The sequence below is a fragment of the Chamaea fasciata genome, unplaced genomic scaffold (genome assembly GCF_029207755.1).
Source record: "Chamaea fasciata isolate MVZ Bird 193981 ecotype frontalis unplaced genomic scaffold, bChaFas1.0.hap1 SCAF_7, whole genome shotgun sequence".
NCBI lineage: Eukaryota > Metazoa > Chordata > Aves > Passeriformes > Sylviidae > Chamaea > Chamaea fasciata.
In genome coordinates, this window is record NW_027094092.1 from 24,087,847 (window position 1) to 24,114,669 (window position 26,823).

Here is a 26,823-nt window from a genome sequence, read left to right on the forward strand (position 1 = left end):
GAGATATTGATTTCCTCAACATGGTACTTAAGCTTCTGAAGACAGTAGGATTTTGGAAACGTGGCAAAGGCTTTAATTGCATGACATCCTCTTATCTAAGTGTTCACTTATAAATTTGCTTCATGTATTCTGGAAACACATTTGCAGTCCTTGAGCTTTCATGAAGGTTAGCTGCTGCGCATCAGCTCTTATCTGCCTTTGTCTTTCACCAGCTGGTATTTTCCTAGATCAGCCATCAACCATGAAAATTTTTAATGTTGCTGCTCAATTACGGTAGAGTATCTGTAAATAAAATCCTGGTAGTTCGGTGTCCTATGTGCAGGATAAAGTCATACACTGTGGGTTAATCTTCTCGTAGTATTAGATCCCTTCTTGGCTTCCAGTTCCTGTAGCTGTGGCTACAGGATTGTACCACATCATGATTATGGTCAGAAGGTGAACTTCGTAGCACACATTCTTCAAATGAAATCCCTCTGCCAGAAGAGAGAAGACAGTTTGTTAATGCAAAAAAAAGTCTAGAAAACAGCTTGTAATACACAACTTTGGTGTCACTGGAATAAGGTAGCTGCTCCACAGATGCTACATTCTTCCTAGCAGGTCCATCTTTATCGTACTTTTGTAATTTTTCCCTATATTGCAAGACACCAGTGAGTTTGTTTTTTCCGGCTCTGTGCTTTAATTGGCAGTCCAGCTGCCTGTTTTCTGGTGCTGTAATCTGTGTCATCCTGTATCGTTGTACCTTGGCACAGTGAAGGCTGATAGGTAGTTGATGCAATTAGCCTTTGAATGACCTACAGGCAGTCTCTTCTGAAATGCTAGTCCAGTGCAAAGACCCCCAGAAATGTTCCTAAGCTGGTGGCATTCCTTTTGATGCAGATAAATACTTCTCTGAGCTAAACAGGATTTAGTTCTGTCTACCTAGATGTCTCCTGAAAGTACGTGATAGGTAATATATGCATTTATGTGATGGAAGGGATTGTGTGTGTTGTTTCCAGTTAGCTTTTCCCTCACATCCGAAATATCAAATTCTGTATTGAGAGTCTGAGCAGTTACACATCCTTATTTTGATGTCCACTCCTGCTGTACACTGTCATACACAAAAAGCATAAACAGCCAGAAAGTGTTAGGGTACTTTCTGTGTAGAATAACTTTTATCTGGCTGCCTGCTTATTATGCCCTGCTTGCTCTGTGTCTCTGTTCACTTGCATCTTCCACTTAACAATAAATATGCTCTGTGGTCACAAAGACTTCTCTGTTTACATCTGGAAACAGGTACAGTGAATTCTTTGGTTGGGACATTAAGAGTGCATAGCACTAGAGATTGTAGGGCAGATGGAATGAACTTGCATCATGACCCTTGTAAGATGTTATCCCCTATTTGGTTCCAGAGACTAGAATACTTTAAAGGCTTGAGTGATTCCAAAATCAGTTTAATTTTTGAAATAAATTTTGTGTATCAATGTCTTTGTATGTAAAGAATCTTCATACCTGAGAACTGGAGATTTTCCGTGAGTCTCTTAAATATTGCACAGTAAAGGGGAGCTAAAGAGTCAAAATTGTGCTGTTAGCACTTTAAAGCCTGCTATTGCTCAGTCCTTTTTGTTCTTGTCTTCCCTTTATGCTTTTGTAACTCAAGCCATAGTTTATCACAATCTCCTAAGTCTGGGAATGTGTTAATTTAGAGGACTGTGAGTCAACTGGAAATAAAAATCCACAGCTATGCACACTATGGGAGGTATTTACGCTGTAATTTTGAGGTCATCTGATTTGGGAGGCCAAGCTTCCTGTGTAGTTAGCAGAGAAAAAGAAGCCTCTGCTCTGAGGATGCATCACCTGAAGTGAGCTGAAATGAGGTGCTCTGAATCTTCTGTGGAGCTGCCAGTATGTTTAACACTGATTAGACAGAGAGTTTTGGAAGAGTAGTTTCCTGCTATTGGGTTACTTAGGTGCCTAAAATTAGGCAGGCTACATCCTGCTCTGATGGCAGAGAAGATGTTATCTGGAAGAGATCTTCATTCATCTCTTGGATGATGGATCAGAGTGCACCCACAGCAAAACTCAGAGGAGTAGGTGATGAACCAGAAAGTTATGGTGCTGTTCAGAGGGACTTTCATAGGCTGGGAAATGGACCAGCAAATCCCATTAAGTTCAGTGAAGAGAGATGCCAAGTCCTACACCTGGGGGAGAATGACCCCGTACACCAGTAGAGGCTGTGGACTTACTGTCTGGGAAGCAGCTTTGCAATGAATGACCTGGAGGTTCTGTGGACAGCAAGTTGAACATGAGCCAGCAAATGTGCCCTTCAGAAATTAAGGTCATCAGTGGACTGTGTTGAATTAGGAAGAGCATTGCCAGCAGTTTGAAGGAGGTGATCCTTTTCTTCAGGCCTGGAAAGGCCACATTTGTAGTGCTTTGTTCAGTTCTGGACCCCAGTGCAAGAAAGGCGTGGACGTGCTGGACTAAGTGCAGTGAAGGGCCACAAAGATGAGTAAGGGTTTACAGACTGACTTGAGAGAATAGATTGAGAGAGACTCAGCCCAGAACTCTTCAGCCTGGAGAAGAGAGGGTTTGGACTGGATCTTGACAATATGTATAAATAACTGAGGGAATGAAGAAAGCCAGATTCTTTTCGGGGATGTCCAGTGAAGGGGCAAAAGGCGATGGACACAAGTTGAAATTCCATTTGAACTCAAGAAAACTTTTTCTTTCTGTAAGAGTGGTCAAATTCTGGAACAGTTTGCCTGTGGAGATTATGGGGTCTCTATCTTTGGAGATATCCAAGTTCGACTGGAGATAGTCCCTGGTAACCTGCTGTAATTCACCCTGCTCTGAGCAGGGGAATGGTCTAGAGTATCTTAGAGGTCCTTTCCACTCAGTCTTCAGTTATTCTCTGAAATGACTTAGTACACAGGAACAGTGAAATGATGTTGGGGTTCAGTGTAGAGAATAGTTTGTTGTAGTTCTGTTAAACACTGTGTTGCAGGAATAGGTACAGCTGCCCCTGATTGTATGTATTGGCATTGTCTGCTAATTCTGTTGTAAAACCTTATGGTGGTTGTTACTGCAGGGGACTTCGGGCTCTTTCAAGGTTTGTCTGAGAGAGCAGATGTTACTGGAGAGTGCTTTGTTACTAACTTTCCATGAGTTTATTTTTGTTTTGTGCCAAGAGTCTCATTTTGTGTTCCATTTGGTAACTGGAAGTTGAAAACCTCTCAGTTGCCTGCTTATGTAGCAGAAGTGTCCATAGAAAGATCTGGTCTGGATCAGTGGCTGTACATTGTGAGTATAATTTACAATTTTTATTTGCAAGTCAGATTAGAATGAGCACAACTCTTCTGGTTACAGTGAGTGCAGGACACTTCACAGGAGATGCTTGATGAGGTCTGAGGCAACGGGATTCTTGACTAGTATCTGGAAGTGATACTGCAGTGAAGTTAGCAGTAGTTGTGAAGATCTGCGTTTACTCAGGTGTGCCAGATGCTGTCTGGTGACTGGCTCCATTTCAGGAATTGTCGGGACTGTCCCAAATATAGAGCCTTGAAATGCTTATTACACTTTTACCATCGTGTATCCAGAAGAGATGATGGTTCAATTGCTGTGTTATTGCCAGCACTTCATAGGCTTTCATATACATCTGTGGAAGACTGTTCAAATGGGAGCAATGGTATTCAAAGCCCTTGAACTAAGCTGAAGCAACAGGGAAGATTTTGGACAGATAAAGAAGCAGTTTTATGGAATGACTGGGCCAGAGGCAAGATGTATGTCAAACAAACCAGCTGTTAGGCTCTCTTAATTGCTGTTGACCTTTCAAAGAACCAGGTGTTTGGGATCTGGGGTCAATCCACTTCTGACTGAAGATAGTAAAATATGGAGTGTGAGGGTGGCAGTCGAAATCTATCTACTTGGAGGGCCAATCTTTCCTGCAGTTGCTTTGTTCCCAGTGGTGATCCAAGCAATGATACCATTGTGACTGAGTGTTATTACAGCCCAGAGTGAGATGAGGTACTTGGGGACCAGTAATGTGTATCCCATTTGCAGTTTGTGAAGTCTTCTTTTGGGCAAAGTAGTGACTTTGCAAATGGCTTTGGGGAGCTGCGAGTGAACCAATGGAGTATGAATTCCTGTCATGGTGCTACAGCTCTACAACCTTGTGTAGGGAGGCAATATTGGGGACTATGAAACTACTGCTGTCTTTTTATATGGTCTTATTAACATCATTCCAGATGATGTTCAAATCCATGTGCAACCCTTTGTGTCTACATTTCTGAAGGACTCAATATAGCTGAAGGAAGAATTAGCTGAGGAAAACTTCAGCTATAGAGTGACATAAGCTTAAATTACTTAGCTAATCAAAGAATTAGTAGGTAGTTGTTGTTACTTGATTGGTCTAGGTGTATCTGTGGGGGAAAAATTTCTGATAGAACACCCTTTAATACAAGAGACGAAAGACTTTTTCTGCATAGAAAGGTGCAGAACCTGTTATCAGAACAATTTAGCTTGGAAAAGAAAAAGACAGATACTTGAGCTGTGGTGTTGGGAGTTTTTTTTATTTCTTGAGATCCTGCCACATAAAGTTCACCACTTACCTTGAGGTAACTGATTGCTGAAACCGGTTTTGTTTTCAGTGCATGGGGTGTTTAAACTAGCAAAATTTGCCTAGTCTCAAAGGAAAATTTATGACCATAGTACTGGTCTCCAAGTTCGTGGTGTGTGTACAGGAGTTTTCACAGGGTGTCTTCAGTGGTCCCATTGCCGGAGAGGGTCTTCCAGCCATTTTGCATTGTGTCACAAGCTGTATATCCTGTTCAGTGCTGCACGATGGAAGCAAGCATTGCATCTGAGAAGGCTTGTGTAATGTGTTTTCTGATGCAAACTGTCCCAGTAAGCCTTTCTTTGTATTGGTGACTGTGAATCTAAAGCTGCCTTTGAGATTTAGAAAGGCATTGGAGAGAGGTGATCATGTTCTTAAAAGTGAAGGGTGCAGGCTGATTCCTTTTGTGTGCATTGTTAAAGAGATGAATTTCTAGATATCATTATATCAGAAAGGGGTAAGGCTTTGCAGAAGTGCTCATCTCTTGTGGGCGGTGAGGGCCCCTTGGGGACCTGTCTCTTTGTGGGTGGTAAAACTCACTTAGCCATAAAAGTATTTTCCCAGAGCTTGCTGCCTCCTTTTAAAAGGGGAAAAAAAATTAAAGAATTACCCACGCTCCAGAGCACAGAGGGGAGGCAGGAACCCGTGCGATCTGCTGTGCAGAGGGGTAGGAATCCTCAGTGGCCTGCCGCATTTGGCTGTCATCTTTGAAGAGATTAGTCATGATTTTTCGCTAATGTGTTTTATGGGTAGAGTGAGGGGGGAACCCAACACCACAAAGAAAACCCTAAGCCAGATTTTCTGTGCCCAGTATAGAATATCTTCATAGACATTTTTATAGCCACCTTGCCGTAAAGATGGAGGAAGTTCTTGCTATGGCAACATAATTGTGTTTGTAATAATGGATCTGTTAAGACTGCCATGTGCTGATCTCCTGCTCCCTTTTGCAGGTGGATAGAATTGTACCATTGGATGTTTTATTTGTAATTAAGCATTAATGTCCAGATCTCTTATCACTTAGTGCATACAAATCAAAGGTTGTGTTAGCTGTTAGATTCTGCAGTAGTGGTTTTTTCTTCACATAGTACTGTCACTCAGCTGGTACTGTTGATTGTATGCTTCTTGTTTTCTGGCTTTCCTCGATTGTGGGGGAAGATGTATGGGAAAATCTTGGCAGGATTAGTGACAACTTGCTTGCTTCCTCAGAGTTACTTTTAACTTGTGGGTTTATCTTACCTGGGTATTTTACCTTAACACGAGCCACTATAAGTTGCCCTCTGTGTGGAACCTGGAGGAGTTTTAGAAAATGCCTGTGGCAAGGGCAGAGACTAGGAAATAAATTTAGGCTTCAGGCTTTCCTCAAAACATAAAGGCTGGATTTGTCAGAGCTTTTGGGTTGTTGAAAATGTGGAGGGTGTTAAGTGTCTTGCATGAGGTGGGGAAGTTCTTGAGGAAAACTGAGCAGAGAAGCCAAACAGCATTTGTGCAGTAGCAAACACAGGTTCTAATTAGAATGAGAGCACTAGGTAAGTTCATATTAGCTTTTTAACTTGTTGCCTCAGAACTCAAAAGTAAATGCAGACAGCTGGAGATTTTGTACACTAGAAAATATAAACAGGATCCAGAGGCAGGGATCTACCTCATCTGTGTCACTCCATTCCTAATTTGGTTGGGGGTTTTTTTGTTTGTTTGTTTGTTTGTTTTTTTTTTAATTAGTACACCCACCACCTCTGGAATGTGGCTGAAGTGGGAATGGTCTCTAGTGTCTGCAGGAGCTCAGAGCTGGTTTTGAACTAAGCAAGAGCTGCAAGTTAGTGCTACTGAAGGAAGCTGTATTTTGCTTTCTTGAGCAGTAGGTTGACACGCTCTCCTGTTGAGCTCAGTGTGGGCTGTAATCCAGAAGCCCTGGCAGGCAGGAGTTGTTATGTTTCTGAGAGTTCAAAATCAGCGAGAGCTGTGAGCCAGCCTCTGCAAATATAACAGCTCTGGACTCTGAGTTCCCTTGTAGCCTGGCTTCTGAGTTCCACTCTTGCTGCTTTGGGAACCAGATTCACATCTCTTCCTCTTGCTTCAAGCACTGCCTGAAACAAGGTACATTTTCAGCTGTATTGATATGCTTCAATCCACCAGGTTTTGCAGCGGTAGATGGGAAGGAGTAGGTAGGTGTGGCTTATGGCCCATTAGATAACTTCAGGGCTGGCAGCAGAGTGTGGAGGAAGTTGTAATGAGGGTCATGATTGCTTGGTTGTCTCTTTCAGCATCTTTGGGGTTGGTTAGAGTGGTAGTGGTAGGTAGAAGCCATTCACAGAAGGTCAGGGAGGAGCAATCAAAGAATCAAAAAACATTAGTACCTTTGCCAAGAAAGAGTTAATGAGAAGAGTTAGATTACTAGTCCTGAGTTTTCACCAGCAGGAGTGTCACTAGAAGTAGAGCAGGTTCAGCAGTAGTTGAGTTGGAAGATATACTGGAGAGGAAAAAGAGCAGTGACTGCCAGGAGTTCATATACAGTTTGAGAGCGAGAGATGAGAAGGACATATGGGACAGTGCATTTCCTGTTCTTATCCTGGATATCCAAACTCTGATCCAGAGTCACTGAGAAATTTAGAAATGCAAGAAATTAATGCATATTTATATTGTGAGAGGGAGAAGAAGGGCACACGCATTTACTGACAAATGGCAAGGGATAGAAATTGATACAAAAGTGGGAAAAATCATAGACACCGGTGGAGTGCCTAGAAGGGCTGGGAACATGCTTGTGTCTGTTATGGGAAGAATTGCAGGAGGAGAAGGGAAGGTTGAAAAGGTAGAGGAAGTAATGTCACTTGGTAATTTTCTTCTAAGCAGCTGAGATTCTGCGCAGAGACAAATGGAAGCTGGAGGAGGGGAGGGTTTGAGGAATGAGTCAAAGGTAGCTGGGATTGCAGGCGTGGGTTTCAGTTAAGCTGGAGAAACACTTTGTCTTCTTTCAAACAATTGTTCATATTAGCATTCATGGTGTGGGCATGCATGCACCCATCCATGTGATGTCTCCTGGTGTGCTGCACACAGAAGCTGTTTGAGGATCTGTCTTTAGGTTCACCACAGACCAACCAAGTCAGATCTCAAGGCTTCTCTGAGGTGCCAGAGTAGAAAAGTGTAGTGGAGGGAATTGGTCTGGTGGCAGTTTCCATTAGTGTTGTCTTGCAGTAGATGGGGGAATGGGTACTGCAGAGGTGGGTCAGGCTCAAAATCTGGTGGGGAGGGAAGGAGGCAAATACCCAACACGTACATATACATCCCCCACAGCTCCATCATGAGGACACTGAAAAGTGTAAAGAAAATCCAAAAGTACTTTGCCAGAGTGGAAGGAAAAGAAGGCACAGAAGAAAAAAGGCTGAGTGGGGGGTCAAATTACTAACAGTGCTTATGGACTGGAAAACATAGCAAGATGAAATAAAAGAGAAAGGCTAATGGTAAATGCTGGAAAACATTGAGTTGTGACAGAGAGGGACTCAGTAATAAAGTTTAGAGAAAGATCTCATAGGCCAAATGGAGTGAGCAGATTTGCAAAGATTTTGAAAGGTAAGGTGAGAAAGCGTTTTCCCGAGGTCTTTATTGCATTCTGAATGTGAAAGGCATGTAAGTTATTCAAAGGGAGTGTGTTTCTACATATTCCTGGCCCAGCTTGGCTGATGAGGTTCCATGGAAGAACCTTCATTCAAGGATCCCTACATGTCTGTTGACACAAGAAACAGTGAAAACTGAAGGCAAAGCGCTGTCCTTACTTCTTTGCTTGCGAAGAAACTAGCTGTAAGTGGATGTTGGTCTCCCTGATGACTCCTGTGCTTTTAGTGAGCTACTGCCTAACTTCTGCTGTCCTATGACTTGTGGGGCCTAGTAAAATTGTCATTTGGAACTTTAATTTTACACTGAATCCTAGTGAGAGGCTGGCTTGGGGTGTTCATCTTCTAGAATGTACCACTGCTGGTTCTTTGATCTACTAGGAGCAGGATCTCTGACTGCTGCTGTGAGGGTGAGATAGTGGAACATTTCACCACAGTTCATTTTTAGTTTGTGACCCCTACCCTTCTGTAAAGGATGGCTTGCTCAAAATCTTGATTGTGTATAATTGAAAATTTTACTATAAACCAATAAATTGTGATTGCCCTATTTTCATCATATGAAATTTCCCTCCACTTATGCTTGTAAATGCTGTATGGAATAGCTCTGGTGGTTATTTTGTAAAGCAGCTTCTTGGGCAGGTCTTCGTAGGACCCTCTGGAAGCATTATGAGTTAATTCAAGATTGGATTAAGGTCAAATCTGCCCTAAAAAAGAAACTAAACCATCTAAGTATCCATTCATTGTGCAGTGCAAGATCTGCATGCTGAGTATCTAAAAAGTACTTCAGCTGCCTTAGTTTTTCTGGATGTGGCTTTGAGTTTGACTTTTAACACTTCTTAAAAATAATGGGATACAGTGGTAGTCTCCTTTCATCTTGGAGTCAGTTTTGTAATTGCGGTGGGTTGGACCTGTCTGTGATGAGCTGAGCTGTAGCACCATTTTAGAGCAGTCACTGCAAGGTTATGAGTTTGGCCAAACTTCTTGGTGGTGTCCTGACTTCTGGGAGCGCTGACCCTGCATCACTGTTCAAATATTGCATGGTTACTTTCATGTTGTTACATGTGGTCTGTCTAGGTGTGGACTAACATGCTGTGTCGGTCCTGCTCTGCATACTCTGGGGTCTGGGTCATCCCTTGAGCCTGAATCTCTGCACTGGCTCCAGAGATCCCTGTGCACTTGCTGGGGTGCAGCAACCTGCTTTGTGCCTTAAAGCTAGTGGCAATAAGAAATGAGTCTTGTTTCCATTGCTGTCATCTAAATCATGCCAAACCACCCTCAAAACTTCTTCCATGAGTAAGTGTTCAGAACATTGTGATAGTGAAGTACTTTATTTGCTGTAGGTTTCTTTTACTTTGTTCTGTTTCAGTTGGAATAATGTGGTCTCCCCATTACATTCTTCCAGTCTGGGCTTCCTCCTTTCTGTCTCACCATGCTTTAAATTGAAACTGCTTTCACATGAGTTAAACTACTGTTAGATTTTGTGTTTTCTCAGCTTGCTCATTTTCTGCTTTCTTTTGGCTGTGTGTCTGTTCACTGCTTTACCCAGCAAACAGCGAGTCTGTCTGCTTACTTTCCAGTTCCTGTCCTGCCTTCCCTTCTTCTTGCTCTTTGTATTGGCGATACCTCTTGACGTGTCCTGCTCACAGGATTTTATTCCTGTGAAAACCCACCACTGAGCATGTTTAGCTAGTGCTCTGTATTGTGATGGTAGCTCAGTCTGTGTCACTAAGCTGACACAGCATTCTCATTACAACTTTGGGTGGCCAGGGCTGGTGGTGTACTACAGCAGTCCTGAAATATGTTTGAGGATAGTAATAACTTTTTGGAGGTCTTCATTCACTGGCAAGTACAAGCCTTTGAATACGTTTTTGTGCTTAGCACTTTTATTCGTACTGTGTATACTGCTATTTCCACAAAGAAAAGAGGCTCCATTGTGGAAGCTTGTTGTTGTACTGATACCCAGTTAAATCTGCAGAATTCAAACCCTTCCAGGGAACATACTGCTTCTTGGATTAGTGAAAGTTTGTATTTTTGCAATGTGGTGGTTGATAAGGCATGCAGGTGCTCTATGAAGATATTGCTGAGGTTTTTTCTCCACTGCAGATGGGTGTTTTGGCATAAGACATGCACATTTCAAGTTGTGCTAAGCACACATTCTTGCAGTAAGAGCTGCAGAGGCGGTAGCAGGAATTTGGCTTGCTGATTTGTTTGGATTAATAGGATTTCATGTAGTTAAAATGCACACTCACAATGGAAAAGGCTTTTCTGTGTAAAGCAGTTTGACTTGTTATTTTTGTGTCTATTCTACATCTGTCTGTTGGTGTAGCTATATTGGTTAGATGGGAGGGCTGTTACAACATTATTTGAGCCTCTCAGGAAGGGGAATTACTTAGTGTGAGCTAAAACTGTGACCACACTAACAAGCTGTGGAATTGATGATAAAGTATAACCTGCGTGGAATATGGGCTAGAGTTGGCAACGGTCTTGGCATGTAGTCTCAATAACAAGGATTTGCAAGACCTCTGAATTATCTGAAGCTGTATACAACAGTTTTGGCAACATGGGATTAGTCTGATATGTGTTAGCATCTATGTTAGATGAGCAAACTGCAGTAGACCTCATAGACAGTGTGGTGTGGCAACTGTGGAGGACACAAGCATTAGCGTTGGGTGGTAAGGATGTTCTGGTTAGGTGACAGCAACCCTCTGAAGCAGTTTTTTGTTGCTGCACTGGAGATACTCCTCTGAATCCAGACACTGCAAAGCTAGAAAGGCAACTTCTTCAATGGCTGTTGTCAGCAAAAATGCCTTAATACCATATTGATACGGTGTATCCGTGCCTCTGTTACTGGCTGAGGCACTGCTAATGGAAAGGCCAGCTGTGTGGGTGTGCCAGTGGGACCTTACAATGTTTTTCTTTGGTAAGAGGGCTGATGTTGGGCTCTAGACAGGCAAATGATGACCCTTAAAAACCAGACATTTATCTTTTTTCTTTGACAGCAGCAGTACTGGAGGACTGCCCACCCTGAGTCAGGTCACAGAATAAGCTCAGTTGTGCTCTTTTGCTGGAAGGGCCATTTAGGCAGGAGAGGGTAAGTCTGGGATGACAAGTCCCCATTCCTGGTATAGGTACTTGTGGAAGTTTGTCCTTGTGTTCTTCAAGAATGTGATTGTGAGATGGGAGCTCTGGAAACTGGAGAATTTAGGAGTCTGGTGCCTGCTTACAGCTGCTTGGTGGAGGGATGCCCCCTTTGTCTAGTCTCTGCAAGACTCTCCATCTGCAGCAATTAGGATTAGCAGGCACATTTCATGCTCTGAAAAGTCAGAAAAGGAAAGAAGAAGGAGTTTTACAAAAGGAAATGCCTGCCAGGCATAGATTCCACTCTGGTTTTGTGCAGAGAATAAACGCAGATGTGAAGATTAAAAAGCGGACTTCCAAAAGCATTTAATGATGGGCTTGGTGATGGTGCAAGGGACTTAGTGATGGGAGAGAGCAGAGGCATCACGAGTTGCAGAGTAAGCGGAGGGAGGAACCCCAGACACACAGAGCACATATTAGCTATTGAGACCTTCCTAGTTCATATTACCAGGGATTTCGTTTATTTCTGGCTGGAGAGATAGGGCATTTTGATTTGGATAGTCACCTACTATTTCTGGACGTTTACAAGGATGCAGGACCGTGAACATGCCTGCATGTGTGGGTTCGGAGGTGAAGGAAGTGAATACGCATTTCTTTAGACACTGCAGAGTTCAGTTCTCTTCTGCCTTTTCATCTGTCAGCGTGTCTTGGACTCATTCACTACTCCCCCCCGCCCCACCCTCCATTAATTTGCAAAACCCTTTTTCCTTTCCAGAATCAGTTGGTTGGGAGAAGATTTCAAGTGTAGTACCTTACTGATTTTTTTTAGTAGATTGATGTGGACCTCCAGATGCAGAAATGCCTGTAACCGAAATTATTGTTTCTCCTCACACTGACAAGGTAAAGATTGTCCTTATTTCCCCAGTATTTTCCAGTTAGTAGATTTCAGACTCCCATTCCTGGGCAGTAGCTTGATGGCTCTTACAGCTGATTTTGTAAGTATCAGAGAATTTTGTAATAGAAATTATGAAGAAAATGTTAATCCCTTTCTCCGAGCATTTACTCATTGTTTTGTGTAAAGGGTTCTTAAATGCATACAGACAAATCGTATAAAAGGCTGCAAGTATGCAGAAAAGGTCAAACCAAAACATTCGTTAAACAAAATGCAGATTGGAATATATTTTTAGTGCTTGAATATTTTCCCTAAAAGGCTACACTGAAGGAAACATGTTTTACTGCCTGAATCATATGGTAGTGTGAGGCATGCTTTTAACACATGCCGCTATCGCATAGAAATAGAGAAGGGATCTCAAAACAAGTTTAACAGCTCCAGCAGTTTGCTGATAGGAAGACTCCTGTCAGACTTTCACTACTCTTCCCAGCCAGGGGCCTAAATGAAAAAAAGAGCGAGCTTGTTTGACCATCCACTTCTCAAAAAGATTGCAAGTTGTTTCAGCCAAGGGTAACAAGTGTTTGTTTTATATCCATAACCTTTTCCTGCTAAACTCTTTCAATGATGCAGCATCTCAGTTTACAGAAAGATTTATTTTGACTTGCCTAGACCCATGAGACTCTTTTTTTTTTTGACCTGAGGGCTTCGTGGAGCACCTGCATGTCTTTACATACCATTCCAGTACTGTATCCAGCATCCGGATTCCAGGAGTTTCATGATTGTCCCTAAACAAGTGTTGCTTTGCTTCTTTAAATGTGTATGCATGCATGCTGTTACACGGTGTAAAGGAATAGTGTAGGGGAGCCTTCGCAGGGAACTTCCCATCCACTGCAGCTTAAAGCATCACAAATGACTAATGAGAACACAAGCAGCTGAACCTAAACAGTCCTTGTTCGTGAGGATTTTCTTATAAAGAAGAAAGTAGCATTTAACAGCTTCATTTGAGTTGTACAGAGATAAGAGCATCACTAAGACTTAGAGCTCTGCTTCTTTTGCAAGTAGATTTTTGGTTTTCTGGTGAATTGTACTTACTAGAAGAATGCAAGAATGAACTTTCGAACTGTGCATAAGCTAAATAATTATGTATCATTAACAACATGAAAAAGTAACATGCTGTTACTTTCTGTTTAGTTGCCAAAATCAAGATCTCACTTGTGTCATTCATGCCTTCTCCCTTCTAGCCGTTGTTGATCAGTTGCTCTCAACGCATCACTAAGGTGATGTGTAAGATACTCTGGCCTGCCCATGATTCAGATCGTATTTCTCTTTGGTTTTTTGTGAGAGGGGGTTTGGGGTGGGTTGGTTTGTTTGTTTTGGGGTTAGTTTGGGTTTGGTTTTTTGTTCATTTGTTTGTTTGTGGTTTTTTTTTCTTGTATGGCATAAGAGATTATGAATCTTACAGATAAAAGATAGTATGCAGATACTGTTTAAATAGTGTCAGCCTTTTATGGTAGCAGTGCTGTACTTGAGTTGCTGATTGATAGAGATTTGGAAGGTAGAAGGAAGGTATTCTGTGTATTCCTCACAGTTTATTTGTTTGGGTTTTTTTCTGTTCAGCAGTGCATATCTGATATTGGATTGTTGGAGAAAGTTCTCGTCAACAGGCCACAGTTTGTCACTACCAGAAGCTGAGAGGGTTGATGTAGCTACAGCAAGGAAATGAAACTGTTCTTTATTGGTCACCCTGAGTAGGATGAGACTTTCCTAAACAGAGACATTTGTTTGCTCCAATGTATATATGCAAAGGCTGTAATAAAATAATCTGTTTTTCACAGAGTACAGGATTTTCCTCATTCTCTATTCTGTGCAAATATGATTGGCTCAGCTTTTGCTCATTCAGGAAACTGTCCGTGCTGTTGCATATCTGGTTTTCCAACTCTCATGTGTAGCAGAGTGACATGAGCAGGGTAATCTCTATAGTGAACAGCAACAGAGTGTGAATTCTCTTAAGGAGAAGAATTGCTAGCTTGCTTGGTGAGGTGCAAACAATACAGATAAGAGGGGATGCATTTGAAAAGGATCTTAATGTCTTCTGGTTTCCCTGAGGGAAAACTGGACTCTACCATCAAAGACAAATGCTTACAAGACACGTACCTTTATTAATAGTTAGATGATCAGACTAAGAAATGAAATATAGGAAGGTAAGACGTCAGGGAGCCATCATGACCATATTGGAGGTGGAGGCTTTTGGCCAGGCATCTGTTCTTTTATTGTTTGTGCTTGTTGCAGATTAACTGATTTCCTTTTGAAGTCTAAAACTTGTGGCTGAAAAATTCCGTTTCCTATATGATGTTTGCATTGTTCTCAATGTAAGTGGACCCCTTGGGCACTTGACTGGCTCCTATTAGGATGGTCATCTTCACTTACCTACAGCTGAGTCCTGCTCCAATTCCCATAGCTGATAGGTCTGTGGAACTCAGCATACTAAGTATTGCCCCTTTTAAAAGGAAATTTTACAGTAGGAATGAACATGAATGGGAAATTACATTTCTTCTTATTTTATACATCTGGAATAAAGAAAAAATAATAGCCTTTTGAAGGTTCAGCCTTCAGAGAGCATCGACCTCTTAGCATATGCTGAACTACTCTTAGTAGCATATTGTGCATCCATTCATGAAAATTATTTTGCCCATTTCCTATTTACAGCTTGCTTGTACATTGTAGAACATCAAAAGAAATGATTGAAAATTCATGGTTGCTCTGCATACGCTTTCCACAGCATTGGCCCAGTTTTAGATAGCTCATCCGCTTCAAAAGCAGTGTCTTCGAGGTAGCCTGGCACAGAGATGTGCTGAGACTTGTCCAATTCACATTCAGAATTTAATATATTTATTGTCATCAAAGACAGTCCCCCAAACTAGGCTTTCCTATAAAATACTTGAGGGTTGGAAATGTATAAGAACCTGTTGCATCTCCACTAGACTTCAGTAATCATTTTGCCTGAATTCAAATTGTTTCAGAACTAGTTGAGAGAATCTGGTGTATTCTTGCAGCAAAGAACCTTATCCTTGGTTTGTCAAATGGATTTGTTCTGTGTTTTGGACTTCCTGGAGCCTGGATTGTAGTCAATCTAGTACAAGTAAATGTAAAACCCCTCAATTCTGATAGATCCTTTCTACAAGTGTAGATTAACCTCAGTAACAGCTATAGTTACAAATGGTTTCGTAATGAGGTAATTACTTTTCAAAGTACCCATGCTTAGAGATGCAAGTACTAATCTAGGGGAAATTTTATACCAGGGCCTAATCACTCCCTCAAAATGAGTCACAGATTTGCTAAGGGGATTCTCCAGCTTCTTCAAACTTATCTGTAAGCATCATAATAATTTTTTCTCTTATTACAAGGAGACCTGCCAGACACTAACAAATTAAGACTAAGGGATCTAGCTTAGGAAAAAAATTGATCTCTGGTTTCTGTTAAATACATGGAAGAGAAATTCCCATACTATGTAGATGCATCATATTCCCGAAACATGTAGCCCAAAGCCTGTATAGCTCTAGAGTACTAGTTGTTCTTCTGAGAGCTTGATAGTACTAGTCTGAAGTTAGCCTGCTTTTCACTGAGGGAGTGCAGGAGTGCCAAGGGATCTGGTTTTGCACCCCTTTTCCCCCTTTCAGTCGAAACTCAGACATTGGCTGGCATGGCTTGATTCATAAATGAGCAATAGTTGACTGGTAAAGGTTCATTTCTCCATATGCCAAGATATGTTGGATCCTCTGAGGAGATTGAGACTGATGGATAAATATCTGTCAGTGTAGGTGGCCTATAAGAAAAGATTTGAGGATTTTTTTATTTAAGTCTTTGTTAAGACTTTCTTCCCCCCCCCACTCTTTAAACTCTTTTGTCATGTGCTGAGTGGGGGTGGATGGAGTTCAGGGTGGTGGAGGGGAAAAGGGGGGCTGCTGAAAGCATTTATCTTCATTTCTGCCATCATCCAGTGTTTATTACGCAGTGATAGACAGACGCAGGAAAGCTGCCAATCAAACCTACGTTCACTGCATTTCAATTGGCCCTCACTTTGGATTTCAGCATTTTGAAATCTACATCTTCTCTGCAGAAAAAGGTCGTTCTGTTTGTGAGGATGACAAGCCTGAGACCCTTGGGTACCCACTGCAGTCATTTGTGGTCCCATCAAATAGTGGAAGACCCAGGAATCAGGACTGTCAGGTGCTTGGTGAGAACAGCTGCTTGTAAGAGCTGATCTGTTGCTCCCCAAATTTAAGAAGCTGAAGTGTGTTGTTTGCCTCCAGGTTACATATACTACAATTTGACAAGCAACAGCACCTTCTGCTCTCATCCAGACTGAGACCTTGACTGGGCTCAGCCAGCTGAGAATGAGTTCTCATGCTACATGGTGAACAAAAGCTCTGTAGTGAGGATTTTAACTTTCCTAAGTCTTCCAACTGTGGTCTACAATGTTTTCTGTAAACCAAAGAGGACAATACAGGTTAGGATTGCACATTTCTGTGCTAGGGGGTATTTTCTTCCCTCAATTCATTGTCTGAAATGTTTACATGCTTTTAATCATCTTTGCTGTAGGACAGTGCATGCATGCATGTGAGAGGCATCTAGCAGGACTTGTGATACAAATGTTATTCCACTTTGTTATATGTATATAAATATAATTTAATAATTGCACTCCTCAATTACATAATTAGTATAAGTAGAGATAATTACTTAATAAAAGATGTAGATCATGGATTTCTGATTAGTGTTAGTTACACTGGTTTGAAGCCTTTGAGAAATGGACTAAATTTTTCTGAACATGCACCTTTCACACTAAGAACTGTGTTGCCTGTGTCCTAATCTCTTTGATAAAGGTACGTGTAACCTGAAGCATTACCATTACACGACAGCTTGTGCTGGCTCTGAAATTTGCGTGGGGCTGTCCTGTAGATGGGGCAGTACCGCTTTTTTCCATTGTTAATTTCTCTGTATATGATGTGAGTGCCTTTGGAGGTTAGGAGGATGCAGGGTTTAAATGAACACCAAAACTAAGCTGAAGGTTACAGGGAAAGGGATGCAAAAATGAGAAATTTTACAGAAAAAACAAAACAAAACATCTTTTCTACTTGCCAGTTGCTTTTTATGGTACTTTTAGCAGTAGGTGCAGCAATTGTGTAAGCCAGATGAACTCACTGTTTGTGGAGTACTTACTGATTTTGCAAAGCTTCTCTGATGTAGAGGAAAGCATGATTGTTCTCCTAAGGCATGTTCCTCTCCATTTTATATATTGCTTGTTATACCTAGGAAGGTTGTTCTCATTGCAAAACAGATTATGTAACTTTGTAGTGGTCATCTGTGATAAGATCAATATTCTGGTATTATGTGCCCTCAGTAGAACTTCTGTTGCCTGTCTTGACAGAGTATTTTCCTTGCCTGACTCTGTCCAAGGCAGCTGCTACCTTGCTGGTGATGTTAGTTCCTGTTTCCCTGCAGGAAGACCCACTGCTTCACATTTGTAGAGCACCTGTTTTTCTTTTCCCTTCCTAAGGGCTGAAGGCCAGACAGCTGGAGATCTGCCTTTGTGTACCAAATCCAGGCTTGCAATGAGAAGACTTTTAAAGATGAAACAACATAAAATTTAATTGTTCTTCTACTTCTGGTTGCAAAGTGTAATTTTATGAATTCATTCAATCTGCTTTCTCCAGTGCATATCTTCTGTTCAGAGGAGCCCTTTGTTTTGAGGGATGTAGAGGAGGCGGCCTTGGGCATATGTTAGAGCAACGGAAATGTTTTTAATTCTACTCTCCAAGTGATCCATGCGTGTCTGACAGAGGCAGGTACAGAGATGGAGCAGATGCGTACAGTGAAGGTTGGTTATTTGCTGGAGGCCTGACAGAGTTGAGTGCACAGTACTCAGAAGTCTTACTCTTTGTATATTTTTGAGCTTTCTCTAGAACCAAAAATCAGGACTCAAGCAGCCTTCTTGGTGTATTTATTTATCTGTACCAGTCTAGAATTTGCTTACTTTGTCCTGCCTGGCTTGTTCTTTGCTTTGCTGAGAAAGCGAAAAAACTGTTGGTGTGTTTGTGTGTTCAGGCATTTCGTTCTTTCGTTCTTTCTTTTCCCATGCCTGAGTGGTCTTTTGGGATTTGATAAGAGAAGTAACTATCCAGCCACCCTTCTCTCTCCATCTTCCTCCACACCAGTTTAACATACTAGCAGTTAGCAAGCTCTTAACTCTGCACAGGTGTCTGACAGAGTTGTCAAAGTGATGACTCTTCTATTACTGCTGCTGTGGCAGCAAAGTCCTGAGCCAGCCCTTCCAGGAGAGTGAAGGCACTGACTTGGCTGTGTAGTTCCCACTGGAGACAGTGCAGAAATGCTGAAATCCAGACCGTAGACACTGGAAGCTTTGCTTTTAGTAATTTGTGCTTAGGAGTGATCTTGCTTTGCTCTCTCTTATCAGATTTTATTATGCTGAATATCTCTGGTTGCCAGGATCTGTGTGTAATACATGGGCTGCCTGTCCATGAAGGCCTTAGAGACTGCAAATAGCATGAGAATTTTGTCTGTAGTACTACTATGGATGAACTGTCTCTTGTTTCTGTTTCTCTCCCTGGGAATTCCATTTAATGCGTCTCAGCTTTCTCAAATGTGTGCTGACTTGAGTAACCAGGGGCTGTTCCTTTGTGCTGGGAAAAATAGGTTCTTTATGATTGTTTCTGAAGAATTGTGCTTACCCTTCTGATTTTGGGCTGCTGCCGAAATCCTTGGGCAGTTAGCAAGGGCCATGGTGTTTGCCTGGAGTTAGAACAGCCCTTGCCTGCTGTAGACTGGGCCACACAAAGCAGCGAAAGGCCAGCTCCTAGATCTTCCAGGCCTGTATTTTGTTACAATCCTTACTATGTGACAAATACTGTAAGCAACCTGTATCTTCTGAGTGAAGTTTACAGTAGGAGCAGTGATTATATCCACAAATGTGCGTAATTTGCTAGAGCAGTGCTTTTCCTCGGTTTGTATTCTGATGTGCCTTCATACCTGTACTAGACAATTTTGGGTCTGTGAAAATACAGCTTCGCTACTGTTGATAAGTAGAATGCATTTTGCACCAAATGAATTGATTAGGATTTCTGCCTTGTGTTTCTGGGCAAGTCTTATCTCTTATCGACTTTATTTTCTTTCAGAAATGTGTTGCAGGGAGATGCTTTCCTGTTAATTTCCTGTGCTCTGTGGCTTATTGAGGACGTGCTGCCATTTCTGTAAATAAGATTTCTTTAAGAATCTAGAGTTTTGAGTATTGGACTTTAAATGGTTTTCTATGGTTTTGTCTCCCTGGCTTTCTTTCTGGTTATTCTTGTAGAGGTTAAATTGCTAATTATTTCCCCCTTTTCTGTAGGTGCTGTGATTGGGGATGGACAGTCAGCTGTGGCCAGCAACATTGCCAACACCACCTACCGGCTCCAGTGGTGGGACTTCACTAAGTTTGATCTGCCTGAAATCAGCAATGGTAAGTTGGAAAAGACACCAGTACCTCATTTTAAGTCTATGCTACCCAGAGCTAGGGTAAGCTCTAGGATCTTTCAAAGGCAGCTGTATGTTGCAGGTCTTGTTTGTCATGTTGCATTGGGAACTGTAAAATGCTTAGTCTTTTGAAGAAGTTGACTAAAAGCTTGTAGAGCTGTTCCCGCTCTATCTATCTCATGTATTCTTGCAATCAGCAAATCCATGTGTAAATAGGGCTTGTTTTTTGTGAGCCTTTTCATGGGCATGTACTAACCATTCTCTTAGAATTCTGTATTCAATGTCTTGATTCTCTTACTAACAAGTTTCTAAAGAAATATTGTCTTTATACCTTTAAATTACAACTTGCTAATGAACTGTGTCTGATTTCGCTGTGTTACTGACTTTAGTGTGTGTTATAGTGCTGCAATACATTTTGGGAATCAGGACCCTAGTCTGTTGCTTACCATAGTGTTGCAAGCCCAGGGAAGTAGATATACCTTCTAGTCATTTGTAAAAGCAGTGATTCGTCCTGTTTCTCAGGCAAAAATTATTTCTGACAGGAATCCAAGTGATACTGCTGATTTCATTTATTTTCTATTTCATTTTTTGAAAATTAGACTGTAGTTTCACATGTGTTCTATGGCATAAGCTAGCTCTCACATTGGAAAAGACTTCCTTATGCAGGCACAAGCATGTTTGATATTTGTGGTCAGCTAATCAAAGAATGACATTTTCAGGGCTAAAACTAACTTGACTAGAAAGGCTATTTTTAACCCAGAATGCTATCCTAATATAGCTTGTTGCACAGCTGCAGAAATGTTTGTGGCAGCCTGGGATGAAGATAGGACGTAGATATTCATGAATGTTTCTATGTGCAAGTGATTTTTAGCTTAGGCCATCTCTGTGCATATGTGAAACTCACTGCTTGATTTCTCGGCAGAAGCAGATTGGGTTCTACTTTAAGGGACTGAATTTTTTAGGGAGAACAGGGATTCTGTTTTCAGAAAGACTTGTGCTTTCACAGGTAGTCACTAAAATGAATTGAGAAGAACTCTCACAGTGCTAGCTCTGTGTGCTGCATTTCCAGAAATTGCATATCTGGCAATAGATGTCTCTGGGGTAGTGTCCTGCTGCTTAAAGAACCCACAAAAGGAGAATGTATGGTGACACTGCAGTAGGAGAGATGCAGAGAATCGAAATCAGAGAATCAACTAATAGTTTTGTCTGGAATGGAGTTTGAAACATCTTGTTCACCTCCCCTTCTATGAACAGAAACATCTTTCAATAGATCAGGTTGCTCAAAGCTCCATCCAGGCTGGCTGTCATGGTTTAGCCCATGCAGCCACTTGCTCACTTCCTTCCTGCCCCCTCAGGATAGGGAGGACAAGCAGAAAAAGGTAAAACTCAAGGGTTGAAATAAAACCAGTTTAATAATTGAAATAAAGTTAACAACAGCAATAATAGTGATGAAAAGAGGGGGTGAGGAGGGGGGAGAGGAGAGAGAGGGGAAGTGGGGCAGGGAATAAAGCCCAAGAAACACAAGTGATGCACAACTCACCACCCACTGACCAGTACCCATCCCATTCCCAAGAGTGACTGGCCCCTTCCTGTGAACTCCCCCAATTTATACACTGGGCACCGTGTTCTGTGGTGTGGGAGGTCCTTTTGGACAGTTTGGATCACCCATCCGGTCCATATTCCCGCCCAGCTTCTTGTAAGAATCGGTGTTCAAGGCAAAGTTTTGCCACATAGTGGCAATACTTTTGGAGGTCCGGCCAGACTCTGGAACAGAATAAAGAAGAAGTCAGAGGGGAAAGCAACTTAAATTCTTTGGGACTTCTCTGCGAGTTGTAGAGTGGCTGAAGAGTGCTTCAGCTGCTCATAGCTTATTTTTTTGCCTCATCTGGCTGCTGAGGAGAAGACTGTTAATTAAAAAAAAAAAAAAAAACACAACAAAAAAACACAACAAACAAAACAACATAAGATGTTTGTTTATAATTTATAAAATCCCATTGAAATTAAGAACCATCTGCTGCTACTCAATACATCAGTGTTTCAATCCTCTCCCTTTCACCTACCAGGATGCTTTTATTCTGAAAAAGCTTCCAATTAGCTGGAAATTGAGTATGGTTTCTGTTGTCATTGTGCCCTTCTTGTGGGCCACATTCCAGCTACAAGTCCATCCCCAGCCCTTCTGACTCCCCATGCTGTGCTTCATAGTACTTGGCTTGTCCATTTTGTCTTATGACCATTTGGAAATGTTCGTTTTTACTCTTCTTCTATATACTGAGCCCAATCCTGGCATTTCTAGTCTGTTGACCTTATCTCCTTCTGCCAGAGTGTAGTAGGGATGTATGAAGATGTAGCAGCTGTGCTTCTACTAAACCAGGTATTTGCCAAGCTTCCCTAGGCACAGAACAAAGGCAAGCTGCAAGTTTGCCAAGGTGCACAACTTAGAGATGGTAGAGCGTGGTGCTGAGAACATCAGTGTTGTGGGTTCAATCCCCATATGGGCCGTTCACTTAAGAGTTGGGCTTGGTGATCCTTGTGGGTCCCTTCCAGCTCAGAATGTTTGTGATTCTCATATTCTCAAATGAGTAACAGTGGGGTGGTGGGTTGGATGAGTTTTTTGTGATTCTTCATGATATTGGAAATAAGCTATTTTCCCAGTAAAGCATGTGACCTCAGTAGCTGCTATTTTTCCTCCCATTGTTTCCTGTAAATCAGAGGTGGTCCTGTGAGATAATCTGTTTACACAGAGGGGGCTATTGTACCTCCTGGGACTGGCTTGAGCCGCAAGTAGTTTGGGAGTTCAGGCAGATGAAATGATGCAGCTGAAGTTTGGGACTGCCTGCCAGCTCCTCTCTCCATCAAAGCAGGGACTCTGTGGCCAACCTCCATCTCTGTGCAGCTCTTCTTCCTGTAACAATTAAACAAAGAAAAGATAGCTTGGAAGTAGGATGTTTTCCACTGAAGCGGATGCATCTGAGTAAGTGACAGCAGCGTGATTAGTGCAGTCCTGTGATCTCAGCGTCTGGGCCCCAGCAGCCTTGGAAGCCTTGGGCTCAGGATGTGGCTCTGCAGCAGCAACCTCACTGACACTCAGTCCAGCAAGAGCATACAAAAGCAGATCCTGGCAGTCCTGGGAAAATGGCTGTGCAGGGACTTGTGGAATTTTAGCCCTGTCTTTCTCTGTTAATTGCAAAATGGAAAAAGATAGCTTCAGATTTCTTCTCTCCTTTTGCCAGGTTTGCTTTTAATAGCTCTGAAATAAACATGACCCGGTCTTATATTGAAATTGTCAGTCATATCAGCATAGGGGCGGAGAATTTATTTGACAGCAGAGACAATGCTATTTCTGCATTTATTTAATATTCTTCTAGTGAGTGTTGCATATCCTTAAAATTCCTGCAACTAAGTATTGAAAACAGTGTAGAATATAGGCTTTTCACAGTAAAATATTTGAAGGCTTTCTCTGTCATTTATATTTTTAATGTAGTTTCTCTCATGCTACCCACTGCTCATAATTTCAATTTCTTGCCAATTTCTAGTGTTGAACTGATCTCGTTTAGGAATCAGGAATTTGTCCTGCTCTAACACTCCTTGGGTCTTGACAAAGGCAATTTGATCAATACTTACTGATCCACAATGGAATGCAGGGTAACTTAGTAGAAGAAGAAAAAAATTAATACTAAACAAAATTTTAAATAGGAGCAGCTGTTAAGAGTGCCATCTCTGAGGGTGGCTAGGAGTGGATGGTGAGTCCAGCACAGTTTTACTTTGGCAAACAGTGCTATTGCTGCTGGCATTCCAGGCCTTCCCCAGCTTCAAGCATAATTAATGTTGTAGGTGTAAGCACTCCAAGTTGGCACAACAGCTTGATTAATTTGTTCTCTGATGTTTCTTTTGATCTGTTCTGTCAGTTCTGTAGTTGCATTAACGACAGAAGAAAACAGAACATGAAAGGGCAGTCTTCTTGCAAGTAGTTTTCCAAAAATAGCAACAATTTTCCCCCTAAAATCTTCTTTATTGGCTTTATCTTCATAGATCAGGCCTTAGGCTCAAAGAAATCAAATAGCCTCTGGCTTTGTCAAATGCATGAGTATGTTTATCTTTCTCATCTTTTGAGAACCTTGTAAATGCTGTCCTTAACGTGAAACCTTGCTGAGATTTCCACCTGTCACATTTAGACCTTTTTCTGGTTGCACAGTAGGCTCTCTTGGCTCCAGATGTAGGTGCTACCTGAGTCCTCATCCTTCGTAATTGAGGGCAGAGCAGAGAACCATAATGCCAGTGTGAGTCAGGTAATGAAAAACTGAAATAAAAGCACTCTTTCCTGTTAAGCACACCTTGCATCTGTAATGTTTTACATTCCCAGCACACATCAAGGTGAAAAGATAGCTCTCTTGGCAGGAGGGCTCACATATTATATTTTGCTAAGAGACATTCAACATACGCAACAAAATTTAAAAACAAGATGATATCCATTCGTGTTGGTTGTCATTGTGGACTGCTCACCAAAAACCTCTGTGCTGTGCTGGAAAAGGAGTAGGTGTAGCGGGAGAATCCTGTAGATAGAAAACGGGTGAACATGTGCTATATGATCAACTCTGGGTGACTGGTGATCCAAACCAAACATTGTTCTGAAAAGACATACAGTAAATCCTAGATGAGGAAGAGGATTAGAGACCTGGAGATGAAAATAATAGCCGTGGAACTGTGAGGATGTGTACAAAACATGGCAATATCCCCAAATCTGTAAATGGTACAGAAAAAATATAAACATTTCTTACCTTATGATAATAAAAATTTGGAATTTTCTCTTAGGAATGTCTAAGTTTGCACTGGATTAAAAACCAAGAACTTCAAAAGCTGAGAAGAAACATGGATTCTGTAGACTGTGATTTTTTGGTAGTTACAGAGAAATGAGTATCTGTTCTCTCTAAAACTTCCTGTCCCTCTTTGAAAAGCAGGAGTTCATTAGTACAGAATGGCCCCTGGGCTAAATAGGTCCTGTTTAGGAGCTGTCCCTGGACCTGCTGGAGGAAGTCCACAGGAGGGCCATGAAGATGATCAGAGGGCTGTAGACAGGCTGAGAGAGCTGGTTTTGTTTACCATGGTGAAGAGAAGGCTCTGGGCAGCCTTTCAGTACTTAAATGGACCTTAGGAAAAAAAGCAGAGAGAGGCTTTTTGCTTGGGCAGATAGTGATAGGACAAGGAAGAATGATTTTAACTAAAAGAGGGAAGATTTAGGTTGGATATTAGGAGAAAATTATTTGCCTGTAGGATGGTGAGACACCGAAACAAGTTACCCAGAGAAGCTGTGTATGCCCCATCCATAGAAATGTTCAGTGCCATGTGTGATGGGGCCCTGAGCAACCTGATCTCATCAAAGGTTACCCTCCCCATGGCAGGAGGGTTGGAATTATGTGGTCTTAAAGGTCCCTTCCAACTCCAAACCATCCTATGATAAAATGATCCATACCTGTGCTCTGAGGAAGCAAGTCTATGATCTAAGCAAGTCTATGATCTTGTGACTTCTAATATTGAGCATCAAATTACAGTAATTAAGAATGTTGAGAAGCCATGGCTATCTCATGGAAACTGCAACCAGACCCCAGAGGTGCAGGACAAACTTTCGTGTCTTGCAGAATAGGAGTAAGAGAGAACAGTTCTTAGACCCCCAGCAAATGGACTGGACTATATATTTTTTTTCCAATAATCAAAAGGGTTTTTTGTGGGGTTGGTGTTGGGGATATTTCCTAGTTGTATCCCTAGCAAATGCTCTGCATGTGTGCTATGTTTATTTGCTCTGTTTGTTGTCTTCTTGCTTGGCTCTCTTTCAAGTAAAGTCTTGTGGCTGAAAGTCCCAATAGACATCTTTTTAGTATGTTCCCATTCCTTCAATTTTTTCTCCCAGTTTTTTAGATCACTGCTTATTAGAGCACCACTACAAAGGAATTGATGGGAAAGGACCCCTTATCCAAACAAACTAGCTCCCTGCTGCCTTAGGCAAGCACATACTGTAGTTCCTAATATTCTGTCTTGTAATTGGTTAAATTCTTTGCTCCTTTCATGTCTGTTGAAAAGACTGCTCTAGAATCTTGCTGTTTTTGTTGAAAACTTAATCTCCAAACTCAATGCTTCTTTGACCCACTTACCCCTGGGTAGTGGTCAGTTTTCAACATTATTTGTAGAAAATGGATGTTTTTATGGCACTTACTTTCTGTAGTTTTTGAAAAGACATTATACAATTCCATTTCCTCCCCCCACTTTTTTTGGGAGGGTTGGTGTTGGTGTTTTCTGTTTGTTTGAACATAAAATTCATCTTTCATTTTCCCCCGTCATCTTCTTTGTTGGACATGTTATCATTTAGGGTTTAATCGCTCTTGAACATGGCTGGCCCAAACTGTGTCCAGGGGTCTTGCATGTGTTCTCAGCACAAGGCTGTGTATCAGCACTGATATTTCTGCTGGAATTGTCCTCCCTAGTGCAGTTTAGGATTGCTGTCGCTTTCACTGTTACACTGGGTGATGGGTCAGTTTTTGCTACAGTAACTAAAGTCGATTGTCTCATGTTTTCAAGTTCCTGGGTGAAGCAGAAGTTTATAAAGATCAAGACAACCTAGCATTCTTTCATTTCACTTCTGTTATGTCTCTGTACTTCAGTTCACTGTGTGGTCTGGTCATGCTCTGTTAAAGAAATTACCCAACTTTATCAAGAGGATTCATCAACCAGCTCCATTGTGTGCCTAGCCCATTGATAAAGCTAATAAATAGGACTGGTGTTGGAATGAGTCACTCAGAAGGAATCCTCACAGTTTGATTGGGAATACTGTGGTGCAACCTGTTGTGTGTATCCTTTAGCTGGTTCACAGCACAAACTGCAGTTCTTGTGTTGATGCCCATCTTCTCTTGTGGTGACATGATGAGTGTTTAAATAAAGCCTAGATTTTTTTTTTTAAGGGCACATTTAAAATCTCGTTTTTAATTAAGCAGTATAGTCTTTATTCTCTTGTCTTCTGTTCAATTGGCTTCAGACTAAGCACTCAGGAATTTTGTCATCTTTTGAACTACCTGTTCTTTAAGGACTGTGTGTATTTCATATACTGGTATTGCAGCCTTGATAGTGACTACAGTTATTTACCTTTT

At 41.6% G+C, this 26,823-nt stretch overlaps 1 protein-coding gene across 3 annotated transcripts in view; it reads left to right on the forward strand.

Moving 5' to 3' along the window:
- Positions 1–26,823, forward strand: part of AMBRA1 (autophagy and beclin 1 regulator 1) — a 126,173-nt gene that overhangs the window by 57,264 nt on the left and 42,086 nt on the right. For all 3 annotated transcript variants that reach the window (XM_066188001.1, XM_066188003.1, XM_066188002.1), the window contains one exon: positions 19,566–19,676. In XM_066188001.1, the coding sequence (XP_066044098.1) occupies positions 19,566–19,676 (111 nt within the window). The remainder of the gene's footprint in view (positions 1–19,565; positions 19,677–26,823) is intronic.